Source organism: Ictidomys tridecemlineatus, chromosome 7 (assembly GCF_052094955.1).
Source record: "Ictidomys tridecemlineatus isolate mIctTri1 chromosome 7, mIctTri1.hap1, whole genome shotgun sequence".
In the NCBI taxonomy this organism is placed as follows: domain Eukaryota; kingdom Metazoa; phylum Chordata; class Mammalia; order Rodentia; family Sciuridae; genus Ictidomys; species Ictidomys tridecemlineatus.
In genome coordinates, this window is record NC_135483.1 from 107,546,753 (window position 1) to 107,570,869 (window position 24,117).

The 24,117-nt window shown below is 43.2% G+C and overlaps 2 protein-coding genes, 1 non-coding gene and 1 pseudogene across 4 annotated transcripts; 3 read left to right on the plus strand and 1 right to left on the minus strand.

The window, feature by feature from the left end:
• Positions 1-4,726: 4,726 nt before the first annotated feature.
• On the minus strand, positions 4,727-9,131 carry Imp4 (IMP U3 small nucleolar ribonucleoprotein 4). Its single transcript, XM_005315857.5, has 9 exons — positions 8,522-9,131; positions 8,306-8,414; positions 6,635-6,718; positions 5,921-6,030; positions 5,649-5,781; positions 5,413-5,567; positions 5,244-5,338; positions 5,060-5,133; positions 4,727-4,973 (listed from the first exon to the last, which is right to left on the minus strand). Exons 1-9 carry the CDS (start codon positions 8,522-8,524, stop codon positions 4,861-4,863), a joined length of 876 nt encoding a protein of 291 aa, XP_005315914.2. The 5' UTR covers positions 8,525-9,131; the 3' UTR covers positions 4,727-4,860.
• An 88-nt stretch (positions 9,132-9,219) lies between these two features.
• On the plus strand, positions 9,220-12,509 carry Vma22 (vacuolar ATPase assembly factor VMA22). The gene is made up of 5 exons (XM_005315858.5): positions 9,220-9,387; positions 9,457-9,560; positions 9,641-9,723; positions 10,299-10,430; positions 12,175-12,509. Exons 1-5 carry the CDS (start codon positions 9,277-9,279, stop codon positions 12,285-12,287), a joined length of 543 nt encoding a protein of 180 aa, XP_005315915.1. The 5' UTR covers positions 9,220-9,276; the 3' UTR covers positions 12,288-12,509.
• Positions 12,510-13,485: 976 nt separating this feature from the next.
• Positions 13,486-22,162, plus strand: LOC120892751 (dual specificity tyrosine-phosphorylation-regulated kinase 2 pseudogene; annotated as a pseudogene). The gene is made up of 2 exons (XR_013424056.1): positions 13,486-14,749; positions 15,035-22,162. The product of XR_013424056.1 is annotated as a dual specificity tyrosine-phosphorylation-regulated kinase 2 pseudogene (transcript).
• Positions 14,292-14,363, plus strand: Trnae-uuc (transfer RNA glutamic acid (anticodon UUC)). The gene has a single exon. It is a non-coding gene; the product is annotated as a tRNA-Glu (tRNA).
• Positions 22,163-24,117: the final 1,955 nt, after the last annotated feature.

The following is a 24,117-nucleotide window of genomic DNA, read 5'->3' on the forward strand; positions in this document are numbered from 1 at the left end:
TCCTGCTTTTACTACTATATGCAATGCAATGCTTCAGGAACATCACTGAACATATGCAAGTATATCTGAAGAATAAATTCCTACAACTGGAATTTATGTTTTTAAAGACATAATTAATAACAACAGAGGTTGTGTTTGTTTCATGACCACCATTAACAGATGTCAGCAACTGTTCCCCATATGACTACTTAACCTTTACCAACCTCTAGGCATCAAATGTTTCCCCAGATGATTCTGCATTTCTTTAATTATGATGGAGGTTGTACATCTTTTCAGACACCTAATGGCATGATGAAAAGAGTTCTGGAGATTGGTTCACAATTTAAGTATACTTAACACTACTGAACTATATACTTAAAAATGGTTAAAATGGCTATTTTTATATGGGTTTTTCCACTATTAAAAATAGCTAAATACCTGCTGAATTCAGAAACTTGTGGGGAAAAAAAATTCCTCAATGGCCACCTGTTTGTATTGTAGTATTCTGTTACCACTCACTTTCTCTATGGAAGCAATTGTTCATCTCTGCATTAATTGATTAAGTCTACTAGTTTGGGAGAAATTTCAAACACAAGAGAAGAGAACATGGTATAGTGAGTCTCAGCCAGTATTTCAATGTTGCTTTCACAGACCCAACCATGACCTATTCTACTCTACCACTTTATTTTGAAGCGAATCACAGATTTTACACCATTTTATCCATAAATATTTCCATATTTATCTCTAAAAGGTAAGTGCTTAATAAAAACAACAATACCACGTCACATCTAAAATTACCAAGTTATTCCTTTAAATCATCCCATGTCCAGTTAGTATTCAGGTTTTCATCCATGATTATGGTATATTTGTCTGAACTAGGGTCCAAATTTGGTCTACTCATTGCAATGTTGACAAGTCTCTTTAAACTTCCTTGAGATATCTGCCTGTAAAAAGTTCTAGATGGAGACATGCCAATCTATCAATGGTGGTTGAAAGCCAGAGTTTGGGGAGAGCCTGGGCAACAAAGGGAGAACCTATCCCTTAAAAACCAAAACCAAATCACCACGAAGAACCTACCCTGATCATATTACCAAAAGCAAAACAGAGATTCAGTGTGATTCCCATCAAAATACTAATGACATTCTTTAAAGGACTAGGAAAAACAGTCCCAAAATTCATTTGGAAGACCCAGAATACCCAAAGCAATTTATCACAATACCAGACTTCAAATTTTACTACAGAACCATCATAACAAAAACAGCATGGTACTGGCATAAAAACAAGACACATAGGGCTGGGGTTATAGCTCAGTGGCAGAGCACTTGCCTCTCACATGTGAAGCACTGGGTTCAATCCTCAGCACCACATAAAAAAATAAACAAAATAAAGATATTGTGTCCATGTATAACTAAAAAATCTTTTTTTAAAAAGTCAGACATAGACCAATAGTACAGAATAGAAGACACAGAGACAAGCACGCATACCTATAGTCATCTGACCTTTCACTAAGGTGCCAAAAATGTACATTGAAGACAGCCTTTTTAACAAATGATCCTGGGAAAGCTGTTTGTTGGGAGCTGCCACATAGGAGTTGAGCGCCCCCTACCTTTGAATGATGGAAATGTGAAGACTGACTTCAGCCAGGAGGCAGGTGGATCCCCATTTCCCCTCAGCAGAGGAGCACAGCTTTGGGTGTGAGCTGCCCCTTGTAACATTAACCACCCCCCCAGGCCTTATATGGATAGAATGTTTTTTCGGACAGCCTCTCCCAATAAAACCTGGATTCGAGGCTGCTCCCTTTCTTGCCTGATTTGCCTCATTTCTGGGAACTGGGTCAGAGGGGCCATCACAGAACCCCCCCCCCCGCCCCCTCCAAAAAAAGTATTTCTCTGTCATTATTTCATGCCAACCCAGGAGTGACCCTGACTGGATTAGTTGTGTTGCAACAGCTGTTATTTATATTAAAAGAATGAAGAACCTTATCTCTCTCTGTACAAAACTCAACTCAAAATGGATCAAAGACCTTGGAATTAGTCCAAAAAGAAAATGTAGCGTAGACAAGGACTTTTTCAATAGGACCCAAAGCCTGGGAAACAATGCCAAAAGTTAATAAATGGATGGCATCAAATTAAAAAGTTTCTGCACAGTAAAGAATTAGTGATATGGAGAACCCACAGGTTTGCCAGCTATTCTTTTGATAGAGGATTAATATCTAAAATATATAAAGGACAAAAAAATCAAGTAATCTAATTAATAAGTGGGCAAATGAGTTAAACAGACACTTCTCAAAAGAAGAAATATAAATGGCCAACAAATACATGAAAAAATGTTCAACATCATTGGCAATTAGGGAAATGCAAGTATCACTCAGAATGGTATTGATCAAAATACAAACAATAATGGGCTGGGGTAGTGGCTCAGCGGTAGAGTGCTTGCCCAGCACATGCAAGGCACTAGGTTCGATCCTCAGCACCACATAAAAATAAATAAATAAATAAATAAGGTAAAATACAAACAATAAATGCTGGAGAGGATGGGGAAAAAACCACTTTTTATACTGTTGGTGGGATTGTAAATTAGTACAACCACTATGAAAATCAGTATGGAAGATCCTCAAAAGACTACACAAGGAACCTCTGTACAACCTAGCTATACCATTCCTTGGTATTTATCTGTAAGAATCCAAGTCATCATACTACAATGATACATGCCTGTACATGTTTATAGCACCACAACTCATAACAGCCAAACTATGGAACCATCCTAGGAGTCCCATCAATGGATGAATGGATAAAGAAAATGTGTTATAGGGACACTAAGGAGTTTTTGTTCAGCTATTAAAAAAAAAAAAAGTGAATAGCAGGAAAGAACTAGAGACCATCACGTTAAGCGAAATAAGCCAAACCCAGAAAGTGAAGGGTTGGATGTTTTCTCCCAGATGCAGAAGCTAGATAGAAAAAAGGGGAAGAAAAGTGGGGGCAGATCTCATAAAAATCAGAGGGAGATATAGAGGAAAAGGAACAGGAGGTAGAAAGAGGGAAGGGCTGGGGCGTGACACTGGCCAAATTACATCGTTATACTGTGTGCATGCACAAATATATGACAAAAAAAAATCCCACCATTATGCACAATACACCAATAAAAAATGTGGGAAGGAAAAACCCCTACCCAGTACTGGGGAAACTGGAGTGGGTGGAGCCCCAGCAGGGGGTATCCTTGGATAGACCTGGGATGGCTGTGACATGTGGGCTAGAGAAGGGTCAAAGCTAAAGACCATTAGAGACGAATTATGGGGACATGCAGTGGTAGAATGGTGGCCAGCCCCACAAAAAATATCCCACATCTTAATTCCTAGGACCTGATAATGTGATTGTATTTTTAAACAGGGTCACTACAGATGTAATTAAGATAGAATCTTGAAATGCAGAGATTATCTCAAGTCATCCCCTGGCCCCTAAACCTATGACTTAGGTCCCTGTAAGAGAGAGAGAGAGCGATTTGATAAAGAAAAAGGAGGACATATGTGAAGACGAAGGCTAACAATGAAGTGATGAAGCATTGCTTGGCAAACACTGGATGCTAGAAAGCATGTAAAGGATCCCTGCCATTCCTCCAGAACCCCCTGCTAGAGTCCTGGAGGAAGCTGACACCTTGATCTTGGACTTTGTCCTTCAGAGCTGTGAGGGAATAAGTTTCTGTTATTTAAGTCACCTGGTCTGTGGTATTGTGTCATGGAAGCCAAAGGAAATGAACACAGGACAACATATTCCTCTACTTTTCTATGTGTTTTGAAATTTCTATAACTAACAAAACTTAATGTCAAGTTCCTCAGGATGCAGCGAGGCTGTGGCAAAGTGGCAGGGGCCTGGTAGAAGGAAATGGATTCTATAGGTGGGGCTAAGCTGCAGGGGTCCCTCAAAGTCCCATCAGTCTTCCCCCAAACATTGGCCCAAGTTGGTAACCTGCCCCCACTTCTGAAATCCCCTTTCTCACTGGCACCAGGGCCTTTGCCCAGTCATCCAGATAACCTCTGCTACCTCACCCCATCACTCAGCTTTTAGAAAAGCTATGAAGAACCATGCCCCCAACCTTTCTCCTGCCCTGCCTGACATGTTTCCTTACAGGCCCCCTCCTACCTGCCTGAGAAATTTCTTATTGTTATTCCTCTCCTCCTAGTAAACTCAAGTGCATTCTATGCAGGATCTTAACAAGTCTGCTTAAGATGAGGGCCCTTGGGTGCAGAGAGAGAATGCGGGCAGAGAGAGGTGGTGGTCATAAACTGGGAGAAGCCAATAAGAAAACCTTACCTCCCAGGGCTGCACTGACCCTCCCCATGTGACCTTGGATAATCTTCCCATGGGAGAACTGAAGTGGGCCATTGGTATCACTCTTTCCAGTAAATGGAGGAAAGGTGTCCCACCTGACTGTAGCAGGGGAGAGGTCCCATTCGTTTAACACTGAGCCCAGCCTAGGCCCTCTAAGTCAGGCTCATGCTCACATGGGAGTCAGTGTGTCACCAGTGACAATGTCTCACCCAGCTACCAGTGTCTACTCTATTAGCACTCACAGGGCCCAACTCTCAAGGAGACAGCCACACCAAACCTCCTAGATCAGATCATATTAACCCCCTTGTTGATATAAAGCCTGAGTCCATCCCACAGCTATCAGGTTCTCTACCCAAGGAGAGTACATGGGCTTTACCTTTTAAGCTTAGCCTGACAGGATACCAATCCTGACCAGTCAGAGGTAGGTGGAAGGTGTAATACAAAGAATTTATTCGGACCCTCCAGCCCACCATAGTCCCACACCTGATCTGAAAGGCCCGTTTGGGATGGACCCCTCTCTCAGGTTCCAAGTCTACATCCTGACTGGAGAGCAGGCTCACTCGGTGCTCAGGAAGACCCTCTTGCGTGCAGTGTTGGTATAGGGGTGCCAGCGCCATTCCACATCTGCTGTGGCCTCTTGCTCCAGTGTGCCCAGGCGAATCATATACACTGGATACAGAGGGACAGGACATTATCATCTCAACCAACCTCTCCTCCTTTACCCCCTCTAAATGTGGGATAAACCTCAAACTCACATTTCATCTCAAATCGAGGTCCAACCTCAGTTAGCTCCACATTGCGGTGGTCTACCTTCTTGTAAACGTGGTGCCTGAGGAAAAGAATGTGGCAGGAGTGTGAGCTGGAAAATGCTGTGCTTCAGCCATAGTATGAAGGACACATAGGCCAGGATGCCAACCCAGGCAAAGCCCAAAGACCCACCGGAATGAGATATAATCATCCTGGTTTGCAAAGGTGATGACCCGGTGGCTGTCATCTTTGGGCACAGGGAACAAGTAACGGAGGATGTCTGAAACCTGGAGTACAAAGAAGGAAAGCAGCAAATACCTGGCCTGGTCCCCAACTCTTTCCCCAAGGTCCCTAGACTTACCCGCTTGCCCAGCCGGGAGGAGAAGCCATGCGTGATGAGATGAGGCTTGGCCTCTGACACGGTGTCCAGGTCAGGGATGTCATGTCTCATAACCACATTACACAGTGTGAAGTAAGCAGTAGGGCCAAATGGCAGGTGGCTGACGATAAGCCCCACTGTGAAGGCCAAATGTGCTGTCAGGGACCCCACCTGCCCTCAGGAGACCTCCAGACCCATCTCCCTCCCACCAGCCTCACCAGGTGTGCCTCGGTGTTCATGTACAACCAGGAGGTCAGTGACCCCGTTGGCTTTACAGGCTCGCACTAGTGCCCCCACCTCATGCCGGCCTCGGTTCATGCGCTGGGCACCCGGGAACACAAGCTTTAACTCCTGCACATGGATCAGAGAGCCCATCAAGAGTCATAGAAGCTGGCAAACATTCCAGTGGGGGAATTTTCTATGACTCTTAAATCTTAAGATTAGGGATGCTAGTCTTAGATGTCTCCACTCGCTTTCTGCCCACCAATACCTTTGCAAACATCTTCAGGCGGGAACTGGGATCCCGGGAGGTGGTGATCATGACCTTAGGATCCTCGACCCCAGCCCATCGATATTCATCATCTACGTGACTGGTCACACCTATTAGGAGTATGAAGGGACAAGAATTCAAAATTTTGGGGGAGTAAACTGCTAATCTGGGAACAACTAAATCTGTCTGAGAAATCTTCGATGATGGGAATGCATCACATTCACAAGAGCTAATAGGTGGCCACTAGCCTACTGGCTACCAAGCACAAGTACAACCGAGGGATGGAATCTTCCATGTTTGCAAAAGTCTAGATTCTGTTGACACACTCATCTGCCTCACAATAAACATCTAAAGTGTTTGTGATTTCTTCCTTGTTTTTGAATAATGCAATACTTGAAACATTTGAGTGCCAATGTCATGCTGGGTGCTAGGGACATTCTCCTGAGCTGGCAGACATTCCAGTAGGGGAGATGATTAGAAAGCAGAAAATAAGTCAACCACTACTGTGTTGTATAAATGGAACTGGAAGCACTTAGGGAAAGCCCCTATAGTACCATGTATGCAGACCCAAGGGCACCTAGGGGACAGTTCCAGGAACAGTTTCCACAGAAACTTTCCTTAGGTGGGCAAGTACCCAGTGTGTCTGAGTTTAGGGAGGCTAGTGGGCAGAGGAGTTGGTTCAGTGTTAGGGAGGGCTATGCTATATATGGTCACCTTCACCACCGGCATCATCGAACTCCAGGGACCCCTGCAAGGCCAGAGCCTCTCGGCGTAACTCAGTGGGAATCAGGCGGTTTTCTGTAGGGGAAAAACATAGGCTGAGTGAGACATAAGCAAAAATGCTCTCATTTTATACTCTGCAGCTTACAGGAGTATACAAATTTGATAAAAAAATGTTACTCCTTTCTGAGCAGAGGCAATACAGAATTATTGGGAGAAAGAAAGGCAATAGGTTGGTCTATTTGCCAATCTGTGGTCACAGGGAACTTCATTTTCTATGACTCTTAAATCTCTAAAAACTTCTTAGAGTATTTTATCACAAGCATATAGTCAGATGAAAATTTAAAAATTAATTTTTTTAGGGCTGGGGGTTTAGCAGTAGAGTGCCTGCCTAGCATACATGAAGTACTCAGTTCTATTGCTAATAATGAAAACAAAATCAACTATTATTAATATTTTTGTGATGCTGGGGATCTAACTCAGGGTCTTACGCATGCAAGGATGTACTGCTAAGGTACATCCCAGGCCAAAATTAATTTTTTGTTTTTGGTACTGGTGATTGAACCCAGGGCCTTGTGCATGCAAGGCAAGCATTCTATGAACTTAGCTATATCCCCAGTCTCCCAAAATTAATTTTTTAAAGATACATAAATGTCCTACCTTGTAAGAAGGTAGGCCAGCAACCCTAAAACCCTCAACAACAAATCCACTCATTATAATGCAGAAAATGCCTCAGCTGGCTTTGGGTCAGAGATTTCCTTTGTGGACTAAGCAGGGCTGGCTGGGGACTGTGCTGTGGAGTACCACTCCCTCCAACTCTGGTGTACAGAACTAAACCTGAGAATACCTGTGTGCCCAGCTCTGCTCTCCAGCTTGCCCTGGAAGCACACTTGCACATGGAAGGGGAAATCCTTTCAGCGTTTAAAGATTAAGATTCTTGTAACCCAATATTGAAGCGAGTAAGAACAAACACCAAGGGGGAGATAATTTATAAGATCATATAAAAAAAATTAAAACTTTGAAAGAACTTGCATACTGTAAACAAAGTTAACATGCTGATTCAGCATAAATTCCAAGTAATTGACACCAACACATGGAAGGAACATTCACAAACCTAACAGGTGATAAACCCAGCCTAATTCCCTCAAGATTGGGAGCTATCTCCTCACAAAGGCATGAAAAGTTAATTTCGGCTTTACTATAAATTACTGAGACTTCTTTAGAGGTGCCTCATAAATTCTGATGTTGGGATCTAAATTTACTCCCTAAGTGCTGGACCATTAACCTACTACCTGTCTTTCTGTTATGCTTGTCAAAATCCTGTTATCTGTAAGTTCTCAAGACACCCTACCCCTCTTTTTGCAACTTTCTGTGCTATAAAGCTGCGCTCCTAGCGAGTTGCGGTGCTGTCTTCTATTCCTACGGGCTTCGGGAGAATCAGCTCCCCAGGAGTTACAATTACAAGCTTGTTTTAATTTGATTTAAATTGGAGTCCGTGGTCTTTTCTTTGCATCGTGGTTTAACACAGGAAAGTAAAGCGGGCAGTAAATACTGAAAACGTGCTCGTCCACACTAGCACAAACAATCTAGCATTTTGTTTTACACAGTTGTTTTACACTGTCTTTGAAATGGCTCGTCTTGCCCTGCAGGGCCTGGGTAGCTCACCTTCCAGCGCGCGTCGAACTTTTTCCTTCTTCTCCTGGGCCGATCGCTGGGCATCCTCGCGGGCCTTTCGGTACAGGTATTCGCGGCGCAAGCGGGCCTCACGGCGCAGCTGGGGAACTCAAGGCTGTCACTGTTTGCCCCCAAACCCCAATTCCATAACCCCAGCCCTCTGCGAGCCCCCCACCCCTCAAACCGGAGTTCAAACATCCCTCCTACCATCCTGAGCGCCGCTTCCACGTGAGTCGAGAACCTGTGGGCGTGGTCGGCGCGACCGCGGCCTTCACTTCCGCCCTCAACCAAAAAGGTCGCTAGAGGTTTCGTCAGAGTCTATCGCTGTCAGAAGAATGCCCCATTTTAAGATGGCGGAAGAGCGGAAGGGGTCGCAACCAATCAGTTGGAGTCAGGAAGCCGTTAATAAAGATGTCTGCTTCCGGCTTCACCACCCACTACGCCAATGCACGATGCCCAGTTTTAAAACGATAAGCCGCTAAAACATAATTTCAGCTGAAAACAGCCCACCAACTGTAAAAGCGGCAAGACGAATGACTGGGTAGTTGAGTCCTAGAGACTCTGGCACTAAGTTTAAAGCCGCTGCTCCCTTAATCAAAATGGTTGTCATACCACTTCGCCTTTTTACATAGCGGTAGTGCGGCTTTTAAAGTTCATTCGCTTCGTGAAGTAACTCATAACCCCCTTTATCTCTCGCCGTCCGGTTGGCGGATTCGCTTGAGGAGCTAACCAGAGATACCAATTCATCCAAGCAGTTTCCAGAACCAAGCTTGCAGTTAAATGGGGCAGCAGAGCCTGGAGGCCAGAGGCTTCCGGGTTACGGTGGGGAACGCTTCTCAGGGGCGTGTTTAGCGCCCCGATTGGCTGTTCTACCGGCGCAGCTGGCAGTGATTGGGCGACCAGGAAGGAGGTGGTTCCGGGTCGGGGCCTCAGACCAGTTGAGGGCCGCGGGTGCCTGGCCCATGGCGGCGCCCGACTTAAGGGCCGAGTTGGACTCGCTTCTCCTGCAGCTGCTCAGAGACCTGGAGGAGCTGGAAGTGAAGAGGGGGGCGCTGAACGCTCGAGTGGAGGAGGTGGGTGCCTGGGGAAAGGGGGAAGAACACACAGACGTAAACTGAGTCTCACAGCTTTCCTCTCTTCAGGGCTGGCTCTCGCTCGCAAAGGCTCGCTACGCAATGGGTGCCAAGTCTGTAGGGCCCTTGCAGTATGCCTCTCGCATGGAACCCCAGGTCTGTGTGTGTGCCAGGTGAGGAACCTTCGACAGCGGAGGGAGGAGTGCAGGCCCAGGCCAGGGCTCTCAAAGGTCTATCTCCCCTTGTCCTTCAGTGAGACCCAGAACGGATTCCAGACCTTCAGGGTGGTGAGAGCAGATGCCCAGACTCCAGAGGAGGTGGGGCCCAGAGAGTCAGGTGAGTCCCCTTCCTCCTGCTAGGGACCCTACCCGATATCAAAGACAAAATGCCTCTGAGCTGTAGATCAGAATGTTTTAGTAGTGTGGTTTGGCTTTAGACTTTTATAGGGAGGATTTGAGAAGTTATATAGGTGGGTTGCATTACAGTTGGGGTAGTTTTGCAATCAAGGGAGCTCTCAGCTGAACAGAAAATCTTATTATCCTAACTATTTTGGAGGAATAAGCTTATAATTCTAGTTGACTATTTGAGAGACAAAGAATGGGAAGTTGGGGTGGGGTGGTCCTTCCAGATGTTTCAGCACATTAGGCAAAATGGGTAAGACCAGTGTATGGCTTTGTCAAGGGAAAACAAGATCATTTGTGAGTTTTACTGGGGAGTCATGAGGAAGTGGACAGAGTATCATCTGAATCACAAGAGGAAAGGTGGTGCTATATCTAGGAACATAAAAGGTGGGGATTTCCCAACATTCAGTGTTTTTTAGAATCATGAGCTCAGAGTAAGCTCAACATTGTCATTAAGACAACAAAGTCCTGTAGTAAGACACCATCCACCTTCAACCTTTCTTTTTCCAGCTTTGCGCAGGCGCAAGGGCCCTACCAAAACTCCAGAGCCAGAGCCCTCTGCAGCCCCACAGGACCCCCTGAACTGGTTTGGAATCCTGGTTCCTCACAGTCTGCGGCAGGCCCAAGCCAGCTTCCGGGATGGTAAGTAGATCCTGCCATTTGGCCATGTGGCCCTGAATTATTTTTCTGGCTCTCTAACCAGAGGGCACTTGAGCAATAACATGTTAGGACTTTGCAGGTTTACTCCATTGCAAACTTTTGTTTCATACCTGTTTTTTCCCCAAAAGGTACTCATTGACTATTGTCAGTGTAGAATACAGTGGGGAACAAAAGGGACAAAGAGCCTTCATGGAGACTTTATTCTGTGGTGGGGAGAAAGGCAATGTCAAATAATTGAGTAGGCCTTTAATATAATGTCAGTCTGTGAAAACTGTGAATAAAGTATCACAGAAAGGAGTGGGATAGGAGTGAGCTAAGGCAGCTATTTTATGAAGGAAGGCCAGGGAGGGTCTGTCTGAGGAGATGAAGAAAAAGCTGTGTGGGTGATCTGGGGGAACAGAGTTCAATGCAGAGAAGCCCTAAGGGGAGATATTCTTGGTGCATTGGCAGAAGAACAGAGATGAGCCAGTGGCTAGAATGGAGTCAATTCAGCATGAGTGCCAGGAGTAAGGGCAGGAAGGCCAGGCCCTGGTAATGTAGGCCCTAATGAGGACTTCCGGAACCATGAGGTGGCTCTGACCACAGGATGGTGCAGTAGAACTCACAGGTAACAGGAATCCTTTAAGATACTGAGTAGAGATAGATTGGAGAACAGTGCGAAGTAGCAGGTGCCAGAAGAATCCAGGAATGAGAAGCCAGTGAAGGTGAGGTAAACAGTGGGAACTTGCATATGTTTTGAGAGGAGAGGCCTTGGCATTTGCTGACAGATTGGATGTATGGGTAAGGGTAAGAGAGTTCAGGAGAACCCATGGTCTTCACCCACAACCCTGGGAGGATGGAGCTGGAATGGGCAGGCGGAGTGGGCATGCTGCAGGGCAGTAGGTGGAGGGAAGTTGGTAGATGAGAATGGTTGTGCCTGTGTTCTTATATGCTATATGGTATCCAAAAATTCCCAGGTGGAGTGTTTGGGTGGTTAGTTGCATGTCTCTGGAGTGTTATAAAGGCCTGAGCTGGAGAGAGATTTTAGAATCTGCTGCGAAATGCTGTTGTTTAAATCCACAATTTGTTGACACAGATGTGCAGGGTTAAAGCTGAGACGGGATGACATCTAAAGAAAGCCTGGGAGTGTGAATGGGAGGTGTGGGAGAGGAGACTTCTGGAATAGTGCCCAGAAGGTGGGGTGTCCCAGAAGCCAAAAGGAGAAAGTTGCTTCCTGGAGGGAGCAGTGAAATAGATGTGTGATCATCCCTGCTGTGAATGGGAGGCTGAAAACTGAGGACTGACTGGAAACTGGGTGATAGGGAGGACTAGATAGCAGAGACATTGGCAAAAGTTACCTAGAGGTGGATCCAGAGTATGGATCACTTTCAGGGACAGAGAAAAAAGATGGAGGGAAGGAGTGCCATGATGGAAGGAGGAAGGGAATGAGGCCATGGAGAAGGTGTTACCATCCATAAGGTTTTCATTTCTTCTGGATGATAAGGTGGGCAGGGAAACTTTCTGAAGAGATGACATTTTCTCACAGACCTGAAAGAAGTGAGGGTATGGGTGTGTGTCCAGTGAGGTCTGGGAGCAGCCAATGATTTGCCATACCAGGAACATTTTAGAAATAGTGTGAATGCCAGAGAGGCCTGGAATCTTTGCAGTCCCTGGGGAGTCAGGCAGAGCTTCTGAGTCATGTGTCATACTATCATACCACGGTGACATTTTCACTTTTTTCCCCCAGGCCTACAGCTAGCTGCAGATATAGCTAGCCTCCAGACCCGTATCAACTGGGGTCGAAGCCAACTCCGGGGGATCCAGGAGAAACTCAAGCAGCTGGAGCCTGGGGCTGCCTGACCGTGTCCACAGAGGCAGGCACTCAGCCCAGCAGTTCATGGATGTGGCTGTCTTTTCTCAGGCATTCTTCCTTCATAAATAGTCCCTGCTCCAACCTCCAAACCAGCTAATGCCCTCTCCTTAAAATGTCATTGGTCTTCATGTTTTCGACTTTGTTAGGTGTGAATTTCAAAGTTTTTAATCCTATGTTCACATTGTGAGATATAAACATTTCTTCCCAAACTGAGTAATATGAAAGTCACCTTCTTTGGAACCACTTTTAGGCCCATGTTATCATAGGAAACCCCCACCCCCACCCCAGAGAGCAAGTACAAGGTTGTTCATGTTAGTGAACAATTGAACGACCTCATAGATGAGCCAACTGTCTCATTCCTGGATGATGAAATACTGCACAAACACTGGCAGGAAAGGATAAGAGGTAATGCTTTAGGGTCACCAGATCCTCAGAATTGACTTGGATAGAGGAGAAGATTGTACATGACCAACAGATCAGGACAATATGAGTTGAGTTAATAAAAATACAAACATCTACCTGAGTGTGATGTGTGCCCCCCTGTTGTCCCATCTACTCGGGAGGCTGAGGCAGGAGGATCACTTGAGGCCTTGAGTTTGAGACTAGCCTGGCAACATAGTGAGATTCTATCTCAAAGACAAACACCTGAGTAGACAGGTAGCCCTTAGCAGGATCTATACCAGGAAGTAAAAAAGATTTTACTTGGATATGTTTAGGAAGAGACTGTCTGTTTCAAAAACCTGCCTTTATCTTACCAGGAGTGAGGCAAAGACATTCTTCATTTTTTTGAAGGGCCAGTTGTGTATTTCCTGTTCTGGGAACTCTGTTTCACTTTTCTACTGGTGGTTTATTGTTTTAGCAATATCTAGTTCTTTTTCTGTTTGTTTTTGTTTTTTGCCAGGGGTGGTGGGAGGATGTAATCCTTTGTTCATAATATGAGATTGTAAATATTTCTTCCCAGTTTGTCTTTAACTTTGCTTGTAGTGTTGTTTTTTTAAAAAACTTTTTAATTGTAAAATAAAACTACATCAACTGTACAGAATAATAGTGAATGACTGAAGTGAAAGCTATAGTTACCTTATTCAAGCTCTTACATTTCTTTCATCAATTTTTAAAGTAGAGTTGAGTTTATCGGCCAGTTATTAGGATTTTGGGTTTGAGGTTGTAATTAATGTGATGATAAGGGAAATATCTGGTGTTTCATAAACTTGAGATTTCAATGGGGTATCAAGTAAATCCTGTGCCCAACTTTTCCACCATGTGATATGGAGTTAATCCACCTTACTCCTGGTCTAAGACACCACCTTTTATTTTGCATATGATCAGTGTAAATAGGAATTTTAATTTTGGAGCTTCCATTGTGTTTCATTAACCTAAGTCCATCAGTACACCTGCATTATGCATTTTAATTTTGAGCCTTTCTACTGGTAACACAATTAACGCTGGTAATTGTGTTGGGGAAGGGGGAATCAATATTTTTAGCCTCGTTGAGCATGAGTAGCCAGTGAAAAGCCTAATAGAACTGTACTGTGACCGGGGATGGGGTTGTGTAGAGAGATGTCCTTCCTCCCTCTCTCCGCTCCTTAAGCGGTTATTTTTATTTATTTTTTAAATCCTTCTATCAACAAGGTGAAATCTTGAAGCCAAAGAGAGTACACAAAGAACATATGCAGTTATTACTCTGATCAATGCTGTTGTAAGAGATGAAACTGCGACCTCTGCTAACACTGCTGAAGACGGCAAAGTGCCATTCATTCGTCCTCCGAGCTTCTACCTTAAATCCAGCTCCCAGCCAGACAGGGTGGGGGTGGTCGGGGAAGTCTGAGATTCCAACTCCAGCCCGAGTCCTGGCTTCCCGGGCTCACGCAGCCGCAGTCGCGATGAATCTCGGAGGCGGGGCGAACCTGTTAATGCGCAGTTGGTGTGAGAGGTGTGGCAGAGAGGCACACGTAAATGACAGATACGAAACTGGGGAGGGCCTAGTCAACAGTTCCCATATGGTCTAGCGGTTAGGATTCCTGGTTTTCACCCAGGCGGCCCGGGTTCGACTCCCGGTATGGGAACAAGTTAAGTGTTTTGCACTTCTTAAAAATTGGCCAAAATTTTGGCTAGACGCCACTGCAATGCCTCAGGTCAGATAGGAAATTTACTCTCCCTTCGGATCTGACGAAAGTGAGACCTTTTGAACTTGGCACTTTCAATCTGTGTTTTGATCGATGTGATCACTGTCATCTCATTATAGTTGTCCATCAATAGCTTATTAATTCTACTAGATACATCTACACTATATATGAATAATAGTATTCCTGACATAAATAACTTTTAAAATATTTAAAATTTATTGACAACTTCCGCTGTAGAGGGCAGAGTCTTTCAGACCGCGCTTCCTAGATGCTGTAACCCTCTCTCCACTTCCACCGCTGGAGTGAAGAGAGAAGAAGGGGAGTGGGTGAGTGGGAAGAGAGACGGGGGAGGGGGAAGGGGAGGTGGGAGGTTGGAGTGGGTGGAGAAGAGAAGGGGGAGGGAAGAGAGCGGACGAGAGGAGAGAGGAAAAGGAGCGCGCAGGGGTGCGGGGAGGGGGTTGCGAGCAGATGCTGTAGTGCCCCTGGCTCAGAGGGTGCACCTGGGTCTATAGAGGTAAGTACAGTGAGGTCCCCGGAGGCACTGGGGAGCCAGGGGCTGGGAGGAAGTCATTAACAATTTTGCTTTCTCTACTTTTGCTGATGTTTTTCAGAACGATTGATAGAACCCAGGAGTCCTTCTACCATTGAAATATATCCTGAACCACAGCCTCTTCACCGACCCCCGCCTTTTTATTTTATTTATTTATTTAGGCACAGGGATTGAACCTAGAAGCGCTTTGCCACTGATCCACATCCCCAGCCCGTTTTGATTTTGTATTTTTGAGACCGGATCTTGCTAAGTTGCTTAGGGCCTCACTAAAGCTGCAGAAGGGTGGCTTTGTGATCCTGCTTCAGCCACTCAACCTACTGGAATCCCGGCTACTCCCCATCCCCCCCACCCCACGCCCCAATTAAAAAATGAGGCTTGTGTGTGAGTGTGCCCGCGCGAGCCTGGGAGGAGGATTTGGAGCTAGTAGGTCCTTGCATCACAGCCAGCTCTTGGCGCCCTTGTGTGAGGGACTCGGGGAGCCAGCGGTGTACAGTTGGGAGCGAGGCAGTTGGAACTGCTGGAGGAAGAGGAGGAGGGCTGCAGCGAAGGGGGCAGGGCGGGGCCCGCGGAGGAGAGGGCAGCCCTGAAGTGCATTTTCCTCTCCAGCGGCCATGTTAATGAGGAAACTTATGCAGACGGGGGGCGGGGAGGGGGGGGGACAGCCCTGTTCGCCAGCTTCAGGCTTTCCCGGGACTCGGTGTGGGGGCCCCGCCCCACCCCATCGCCCTGCCTCCTCTCCTGTCGCTGCAGCCCACAGGATTGGTGGCACTGAGCTCACCATGAAGGATCACCTCCAAGTTAGCAGTCACAGCCACGGACAGATCCAAGATCAGCAACTGTTTGGGGATGAGAGTAACTAGAGGGCACAGTGCTCACGACATAACCTAATGGGCAAAATGGGCTTGCCAGTGGTGCAGTGCGGCAGCTGGAAAGCATTTACGGATGGCAGGGGAGTGCCACCTCTCTGAAGTCCATGGAAAGCATGGGGAAGGCAAAAACCACCCCGGTGACTCCTGAACAAGCCATGAAGCAATATATGCAAAATTTAACAGCCTTCGAACACCATGAGATTTTTAGTTATTCTGAAATGGTAACTATTTGGACTTTGGTCCAAATGCAACGAAGCACCAGGGCATGAGAGGTGAACCCAACAATGATGGCTATAATGATGACCAGAGATTACATGTGCAGGTGCCCCACAATCATGTTGCTTATATGTATAAGTTTCTCAAGGTCATTGGAAAGGGGAACTTTGGTCAGGTTGTCAAGGCCTAAAATTACAAAGTCCACCAGCATGTGGCCCTGAAGGTGCTGCAGAATGAGAAGCAGGTGTTCCAGAAGGAGATCTAAATCCTTGTCATACACATGTTGGAGAATTTCTTCTTAGGCAACCACATCTGCATGACATTTGAACTGCTGAGTATGAACCTCTGAGTTCATCAACAGGAGTAAATTTCAGGGCTTTAGCCTGCCTTAGGTCTACAAATTAGCAGTGCTTGGATGCTTTGCTCAAAAACTGAATAATTCACTGTGACCTTAAGCCCGAGAACATTTTGTTAAAGCAGCACAGTAGAAGCAGTATTAGAGTGATTGATTTTAGCTCCTTAGGCGCATCAGTGTGTCTACACATACATCCAGTCACGTTTTTACTAGGCTCTACAAGTGATACTCTGGAACAGGTACCCCATGCCCATTGATATGTGGAGCCTAGGCTGCATTTTACAGGGCTCTTGACAGGTTACCCCCTCCCACCTGGGGAGGGTGAAGGGGACCAAATGGCCTGTATGACTGAACTGTTGGGTATGCCTTCCCAGAAACTGCTGGATGCCTCCAAAAATTTTGTGAGCCCCAAGGGTCATCCCCATTACAGCATTGTCACTACTCTGAGACTGGTTATGTGGTCCTCAATGGAGGCGGATCCAGGAGGGGGAAGCTGAGGGGCCCACCCCAGAGCAGAGAGTGGGGAAATGCACTGAGGGGATGTGATGATCCCCTTTTCCTTGACTTCTAAACAGTATTTTTAGAATGGAATCTCCTGGGCCAGGCTTTATGGCACCCCTGGCTGAGGAGGAAGTTGCCAAAGCCTCCCACTGGGGAGAAGACATCAGTGAAAAGGATAAATGAGAGCACTGGTGCTATTGATTTCCAAGTTAACTCCACCTTCCAGTTAGGCTTCTAAATTGAGGACTAATTTGGCACAAATGACAGATGCCAATAAGAATATTCAGCAGAGGGCAGTGTTGCCAAACACTATTAGCTGAGCTGGTAACCTGAAAGATATGACATAGCTGAGCCTTATTGAGTTGAAAAGGTATAGCTCAGAACTGGTTTGTTTTGTTTGTTTGTTTGTTTGTTTGAGGTACTGCAGAGTAAACCCAAGGGTGCTTTACCACTGATCTACATCTCCAGCCCTTTTAAATTTAATTATTATTATTGTTATTGTATTATTATTATTATTATTGGGTACCAGGAATTTAACTCAGGGGCACTCAACCACTGAGCCACACCCTCAGTCCTATTTGTATTTTATTTAGAGACAGCGTCTCACTGAGTTGTTTAGCACCTTTGCTGAGACTGACTTAGAACTCGCAATCTTCTTGGCCCAGCTTCCCAAGCTGCTGGGATTACAGGCACTTAATAATGATTAATTTAAGTGATGGCTCACCACTTAATTTTAATGTAAGACACTTTGTTTTTATAAAATACATGGGGACAATGCTTTAAGTTTTTATACTTTCTGAAACTGTTTTTGTTTTCTACATGTACGGTGAGCCTTACAGTATTAAGTGTGACAGAGTAATAATATTAATCAGGCCATTGATAACTTCATGATGGCCACTTACTTATAGATTGGTCAAAAACATTTGCTATATTTTTATGGTTCATATTATATTCTCCCCCCTCCCTCCACACTCCAGGTTCATGCACAGGTGTAGCATGTCCTGCTACTTTTTTTTCCATAAATTAATCTGGGGGGTAGTGGTGGTGGGAGGACAATGGTCAGAATGAAAATTTTATTCTAAGAAAAAATGCATCATAGAGATTTTTTCCTGATGTAATGATCAAACAAATACAAAATAAGATCCCCAAGGTTTAAATTGTCCAGTTAGCATTATGACATTTTATAAGCTAGCAAGGCAGCATTTGGGTGGCTAAGTAGAAACTGAAACATGTGTGTCCCTTTAAATTTTCTACTGGCAAGCTGTTTTGTCAGGAAACCTCCTATTACAAGATTGGCTATGCACCTAATTTTAGAACTATTTCATGACTGTTCCTCACTTCTCTGTTCTTTGTTCCTCTTTCACCACACATCTGTTATCTACATTCCACTCGTCTTTTTCCATTGGCTATATATCCCAGAATGTTAATTCAGAAAGAGATAGCTCAGTTGTATGATTGTGACCACCACTTTATATTCCAATTTAAAAAAAAGAATAGCAGTCTGGCTACCAAAGGTGGGGATTTCCATAGTTCCAAAGAAGATTTAGTAGGTTTGAGTGAGTTCACACTTTTCAGGTGCCACTGCAAGGTTCTCTTGGCCTGGGAAGGAATCAACTCTCTTAAAAATAAAAAAGCAGGGTTGAAAACCTTCTTGGTGAACAGAAATCATAGTGGCCATTCAGTAAGGCCAGCTTTAACAATGCATTTAAAGGAAGAGTAGTTCAACTTCAAATTAAATGGTTTGACTTGTTCTTTGCATGTTTAGAAGAAACACAGGATTTGCATTCTTCTAGTTTATTTTCTTTTGGATTGCACTGATTGTTTTTGTGGGAAAATGATGCTTTACCTGGGAAAGTAACTGAGCGTTAGGTAAAATAATATTTTCTTCCCTTAATAATGATTAATTTAACAGTGAAAATTTCAGTGTTTTATCACTCTTGTATGAGCAATGATATATATCAATTTCAAGGCACATGGAAAAAAATTTTAGTAGGTGAGATTTAATGTAGAAAGATTTCTACCTATTTGGACAATAGGTTTGGGATAGTATAGATTAGGATAAATAACCTTTATATGCACAGATATTATACTTTCAATTTTTTAATTCTAATTTGTTATATATAACATTGAAATGCATTACAATTCATATTACACAATACAAATTTTCATATCTCTGGTTGTATATAAAGTATATTCATACCATTTGTGTCTTTATACACGTACTTTGGATATCGATGTCCATCTCATTCCACCATCATTTCTAACCCATGTCCCCTCCCTTTCCCTTCCACTCCTTTGCCCTATCTAGAGTTCCTCTATTCCTTCCATGCTCCCCTTCCCTACCCCACTATGAATCAGCCTCCTTATATCAGAGAAAACATTTGGCATTTGTTTTTTGGGGAATTGGCTAATTTCACTTAGCATTATCTTCTCCAACTCCATTCATTTACCTGCAAATGCCATGATTGTATTCTCTTTTATTGCTGAGTAATATTCCATTGTGTATATATATACCACATTTTTTTATCCATTCATCTACCGAAGGGCATCTAGGTTGGTTTTACAGTTTAGCTATTGTGAACTGTGCTGCTATAAACATTGATGTGGCTGTGTCCCTGTAGTATTCTGTTTTTAAGTCCTTTGGGTATAGACTGAGGAGAGGGATAGCTGGGTCAAATGATGGTTCCATTCCCAGTTTTCCAAGGAATCTCCATACTGCTTTCTATATTGGTTGCACCAATTTGCAGTCCCCGAAGTAATGTATGAGTGTGCCTTTTTTCCCCACATCCACACCAACACTTATTGCTGTTTGTATTCATAATAGCTGCCATTCTGACTGGAGTGAGATGAAGTCTTAGAGTAGTTTTGATTATGCACAAAGATTATTGTACTGCTTGTAAACTGATTTACAAGTATTTAAAACTTAGTCCCCAGTGAGGCCAAGAAGGTTTCTGATTCAGTTCTTTTAATATGATTCCTCTCTTACTTTATGATAAAAAATTTGTAATTTTGAAAAAAATTTTTTTTTACTTATTTTGAAGCTTTGCTGGTTGATGGTGGAAAAATATATTCAGGAAATAGTTCAGATATTTTCCAAAAAGAGTAATAAGATTAGCTTATTAATAAGATAGTAATTTTGATATTTGCTTCACTATTTAAAGGTGTCAGTGATAAATTGATTTGTACTTCTCTATTTAGAAATTATAGCTTATTTCCCCTAGTCAAATTCTTTAGCTTATTGTACACATTTCTGTGTAATCCATGAAAGTACAATATGTCAGTAAGTTGAATTTTAAATAATGCTCATGTGATGAAACTTCCAACCAGTTGTTTATAGGACTTAAATACCGTGTATTTATTGAGATTTTTAAGCTTAAAGGTTTAAGAAGTGTAAGACTTGGTTTAGTGACTTTGTAAAACCATGGATCTTTTAATAATGGTCAGCTTCTTGAAGTTATTAAAATAAATAAAAAACATATAAAGGTCATTTTCCCTTTACAATTTTCCTTTTCCATTTCCACTCTCTTTTTCACATTGTTGTTCAAATACATAATACTGAGCGTGCTATTATTAATTTCCCTATAATGTAAGGGTCCGGCGGAGTGTCAGAGAAAGAGACCACACAAGAGACTGGCTCCATGCAATTGGCAAAAGGGGATTTATTGGGGACCCATTCTAGCACGCTGGGGCTCCCTGCTCACTCAAGAAGGGAGAGCAGCCCAGAGCCCAGAGCAGAGGTCAAGCAGAGCTTAAGTACACTTTCTGGAGAGGGCGGTGGGCTTTGCATACATCAGAACAAATCATCATGAGGCGCAGGAAAATTGAACAACAACTCTGAGACGTGATTAGCACATTCATTGGCGGGAACAGGTTGGGCGGGGGTGATTGGTCATTCCTAAGCGGGTTACACATTCAAACTGATTGGCCAGTAGGGCGATCACCTTTAAATAGTGAAGCAAATATCAAAATTACTATCTTATTAATAAGCTAATCTTATTACTCTTTTTGGAAAATATCTGAACTATTTCCTGAATATATTTTTCCACCATCAACCAGCAAAGCTTCAAAATAAGTAAAAAAATATTTTTTTCAAAATTACAAATTTTTTATCATAAAGTAAGAGAGGAATCATATTAAAAGAACTGAATCAGAAACCTTCTTGGCCTCACTGGGGACTAAGTTTTAAATACTTGTAAATCAGTTTACAAGCAGTACAATAATCTTTGTGCATAATCAAAACTACTCTAAGACTTCATCTCACTCCAGTCAGAATGGCAGCTATTATGAATACAAACAGCAATAAGTGTTGGTGTGGATGTGGGGAAAAAAGGCACACTCAAACTAAATGGCCAGTAGGGCGTTGTTTTAACTATCTCAGGAATTTCAGGTTCTGGGTGTAACAGAGGAACTTAATAATACCTAATCTTTTACATTCAAGCTTTCCAGCTCAGAAACTTTACCCTTTCAATAAAAAACATGTTTATCTTTTCTCTACCACACAAAATTGGTTCTTATCTTTACTCACAAATGCAACTGGAAACTTTGAAACCAAAGTATAATGTGCAGTGCTATGGACTTTTTTTTTTCCTTCTTCTTACCCAAATACAGTGAAAGTTTCTTTATTCATGAGAGTCACCATGTTTCAGCATTTAGTGACAGAGCTGCTTTAAAAAAAAATTCTGGTTTGATTATATTATAAGAAAAAGAAAAATGTTGCATCTTTTCAATTTTCAAAACCTAAAAAATAAAGGGCTCTGCTAGGCTCCCAGGAGTCTTGGAAACAGTCCTTGGTCTCACAGGTTACCATTGTCTGAGCTGTTGTCACATTTAGGAATAGCACAATATTGTCTTTGGTTGCAGTCTCATTTGGCTCTGTTTCTTGTACCACTAGAGTGTTCATTACCACTTAAGTATATTGCTACAACAGTGGAACAACTGTGATGCAAGACCATGTAGAATAAGAGTAGAGGAGAAATTGTGCCCTTAGTGTTAGCAATTCGCTTATGTTCTGAATGCCATGTTGTAGGGCATGCATTTTTTTGGCCTTTTTAACTCTTTGAATGCTAGGCAGTAAGGATGGAACCCACCTCTGCAAAGATATATTTGTCTTAAATATATCTAATAGAATTATTATCTGGTGTTAAACAAGATAACCAACCATTGGCAAGTTACAAGGGAATTCCTGTGTTGAAGGGGTTAAAGATGTCCTTTGTGGGGTTGCTGGGGTTGTGGCTCAGTGGTAGAGCACTTCCCTAGCAGGGGGTGGGTGGGAGTGGGGGGTGGTGTGTGTGTGTGTGTGTGTGTGTGTACTGGGTTCGATCCTCAGCACCACATAAAAATAAATAATTAAAGATATTGTGTCCAACTACAACCAGAAAATAAATAGTTAAAAAAAAAAGATGTCCTTTGTTGTATCTTAACATCAGACTTATCTTTTAAAGTATATATATATTTTTTTGTTATGTGAACACTGGACAAAAATCAACTGTATTTGTAAAAGTTTACCTCAAAGTATTTGATTTTATAGTGTGATAAATCCCAGGGCATTTGGTATGAAGCAAAGTGCATTCCTTTTATATGTGCCTGGCTCCAGTAAGGATAGCCAGGGATTTTTACAATTTTGATGCAAGGCACTTAAGCCACTTTTAAACTTAATGGGTGATTTGGAGTCGTATTAAATGATTCCATCAGAATGTTAGAAAGCATCAGTAAAATTGGGCCATATTGGAATCTTAAAATACAGGTGTGACTTATTTTAAAGAGAGCATTCATTTTTGTATTTTTTTAAATCAAGAATATTTCTGGTAAGCAGGAGAGTTTTTAAAAAATCTGATTTGTTGGTAAAGGTTTTAATATTGCCCAACAATATTTTGAGACAGGGTCTTGCTAAGTAGCTCTTTAAAAATAAGTATTGGGAGCGGGAGGGGGGATAGTAGAAGATAGGAAAGGTAGCAGAATACAACAGTTACTAATATGGCATTATGTAAAAATGTGGATGTGTAACCAATGTGATTCTGCAATCTGTATTTGGGGTAAAAATGGGAGTACATAACCCACTTGAATCTAATGTATGAAATTGATATGTCAAGAGCTTTGTAATGTTTTGAACAACCAATAAAAAAATAATAAAATAAAAAATAAAAATAAGTATTTGTGAACTCTTTGTTTCTTAGGGCTTTTTACATCTATCTGGTATGGGAATAGACAAAATTAATTGTAATTATACTCAGCTCAACTGCTACTGAAAAACTAGCCTCTACCTCAAAGTAAAGCCAGTCCAAGGAAGGGACATGACCTTTGTCCTTGGAAAGAACCACAGAGCACTCCTAGGCACATTCCCACCCTGCTAAGTTGTTTATCTACAAATAACAGGAGAGATCTGCAGCACCAGGTGTCCCTGACTCTGTCAGGCTACGTGGGGACCCATAGCAACCCCCTAGCAGCCACGAATCAGCATGAGACAGGGAAATACCTGGGATGCCAGATGACCCTCCCAGTAGTTTATGGTGCTGGGAACCCGTGTAGTTCAGCACAAACACCCTTCTTGGCTTAAACCAGTCAGTTCAAATGAATCCTCCTCTCGTAGTAGCCAATCACCCCTACCCAACTTGTTCCTGCCAGTGAATGTGCTAATCATGTTTTAGAGTTGTTATTTGATTTTCCCACTGTGTGTGATGATTTGCTAAGAGATGCTATGATGTATGTGAAGTCCCTGCCTTCTCCAAAGAATGTATAAAACTGCTGCAAACCCTGGGCTCGGGGCCTCTCAGAGTCACCAGTTGCTGTGTGTGTGCAGGAGGACCAAGCTAACTCGCAATAAACACCTCTTTGCTGTTTACATCGATCTTGGTCTCTGGTGGTCTTTTGGGAGTCCCCAATTCGAGCATAACACTACAGGAATGTCTAGGCAGTGGCTTGTGTTTTTACTGAGCAACAACTTAGACATGACTGTAATATTACGTAACTGTGTGTATTGAAAATATGTGAAAATGGTTGAATGTGAACTGTGTATATATGTTTGTAAAAATTTTTGTAAGATGCTGCTGTCACAACTTCACATGAAATATGTTCTAGTGGATTTTAATTCTGGTGGCCAATTCTATGATACTGTATGTTTTGTACAACTGATGACAGGAGTAAGACTTCTGTTTAATGAGTATTTGTTACATTTTATTGTTGTGGCCAGAGATAATTTCAGAATAA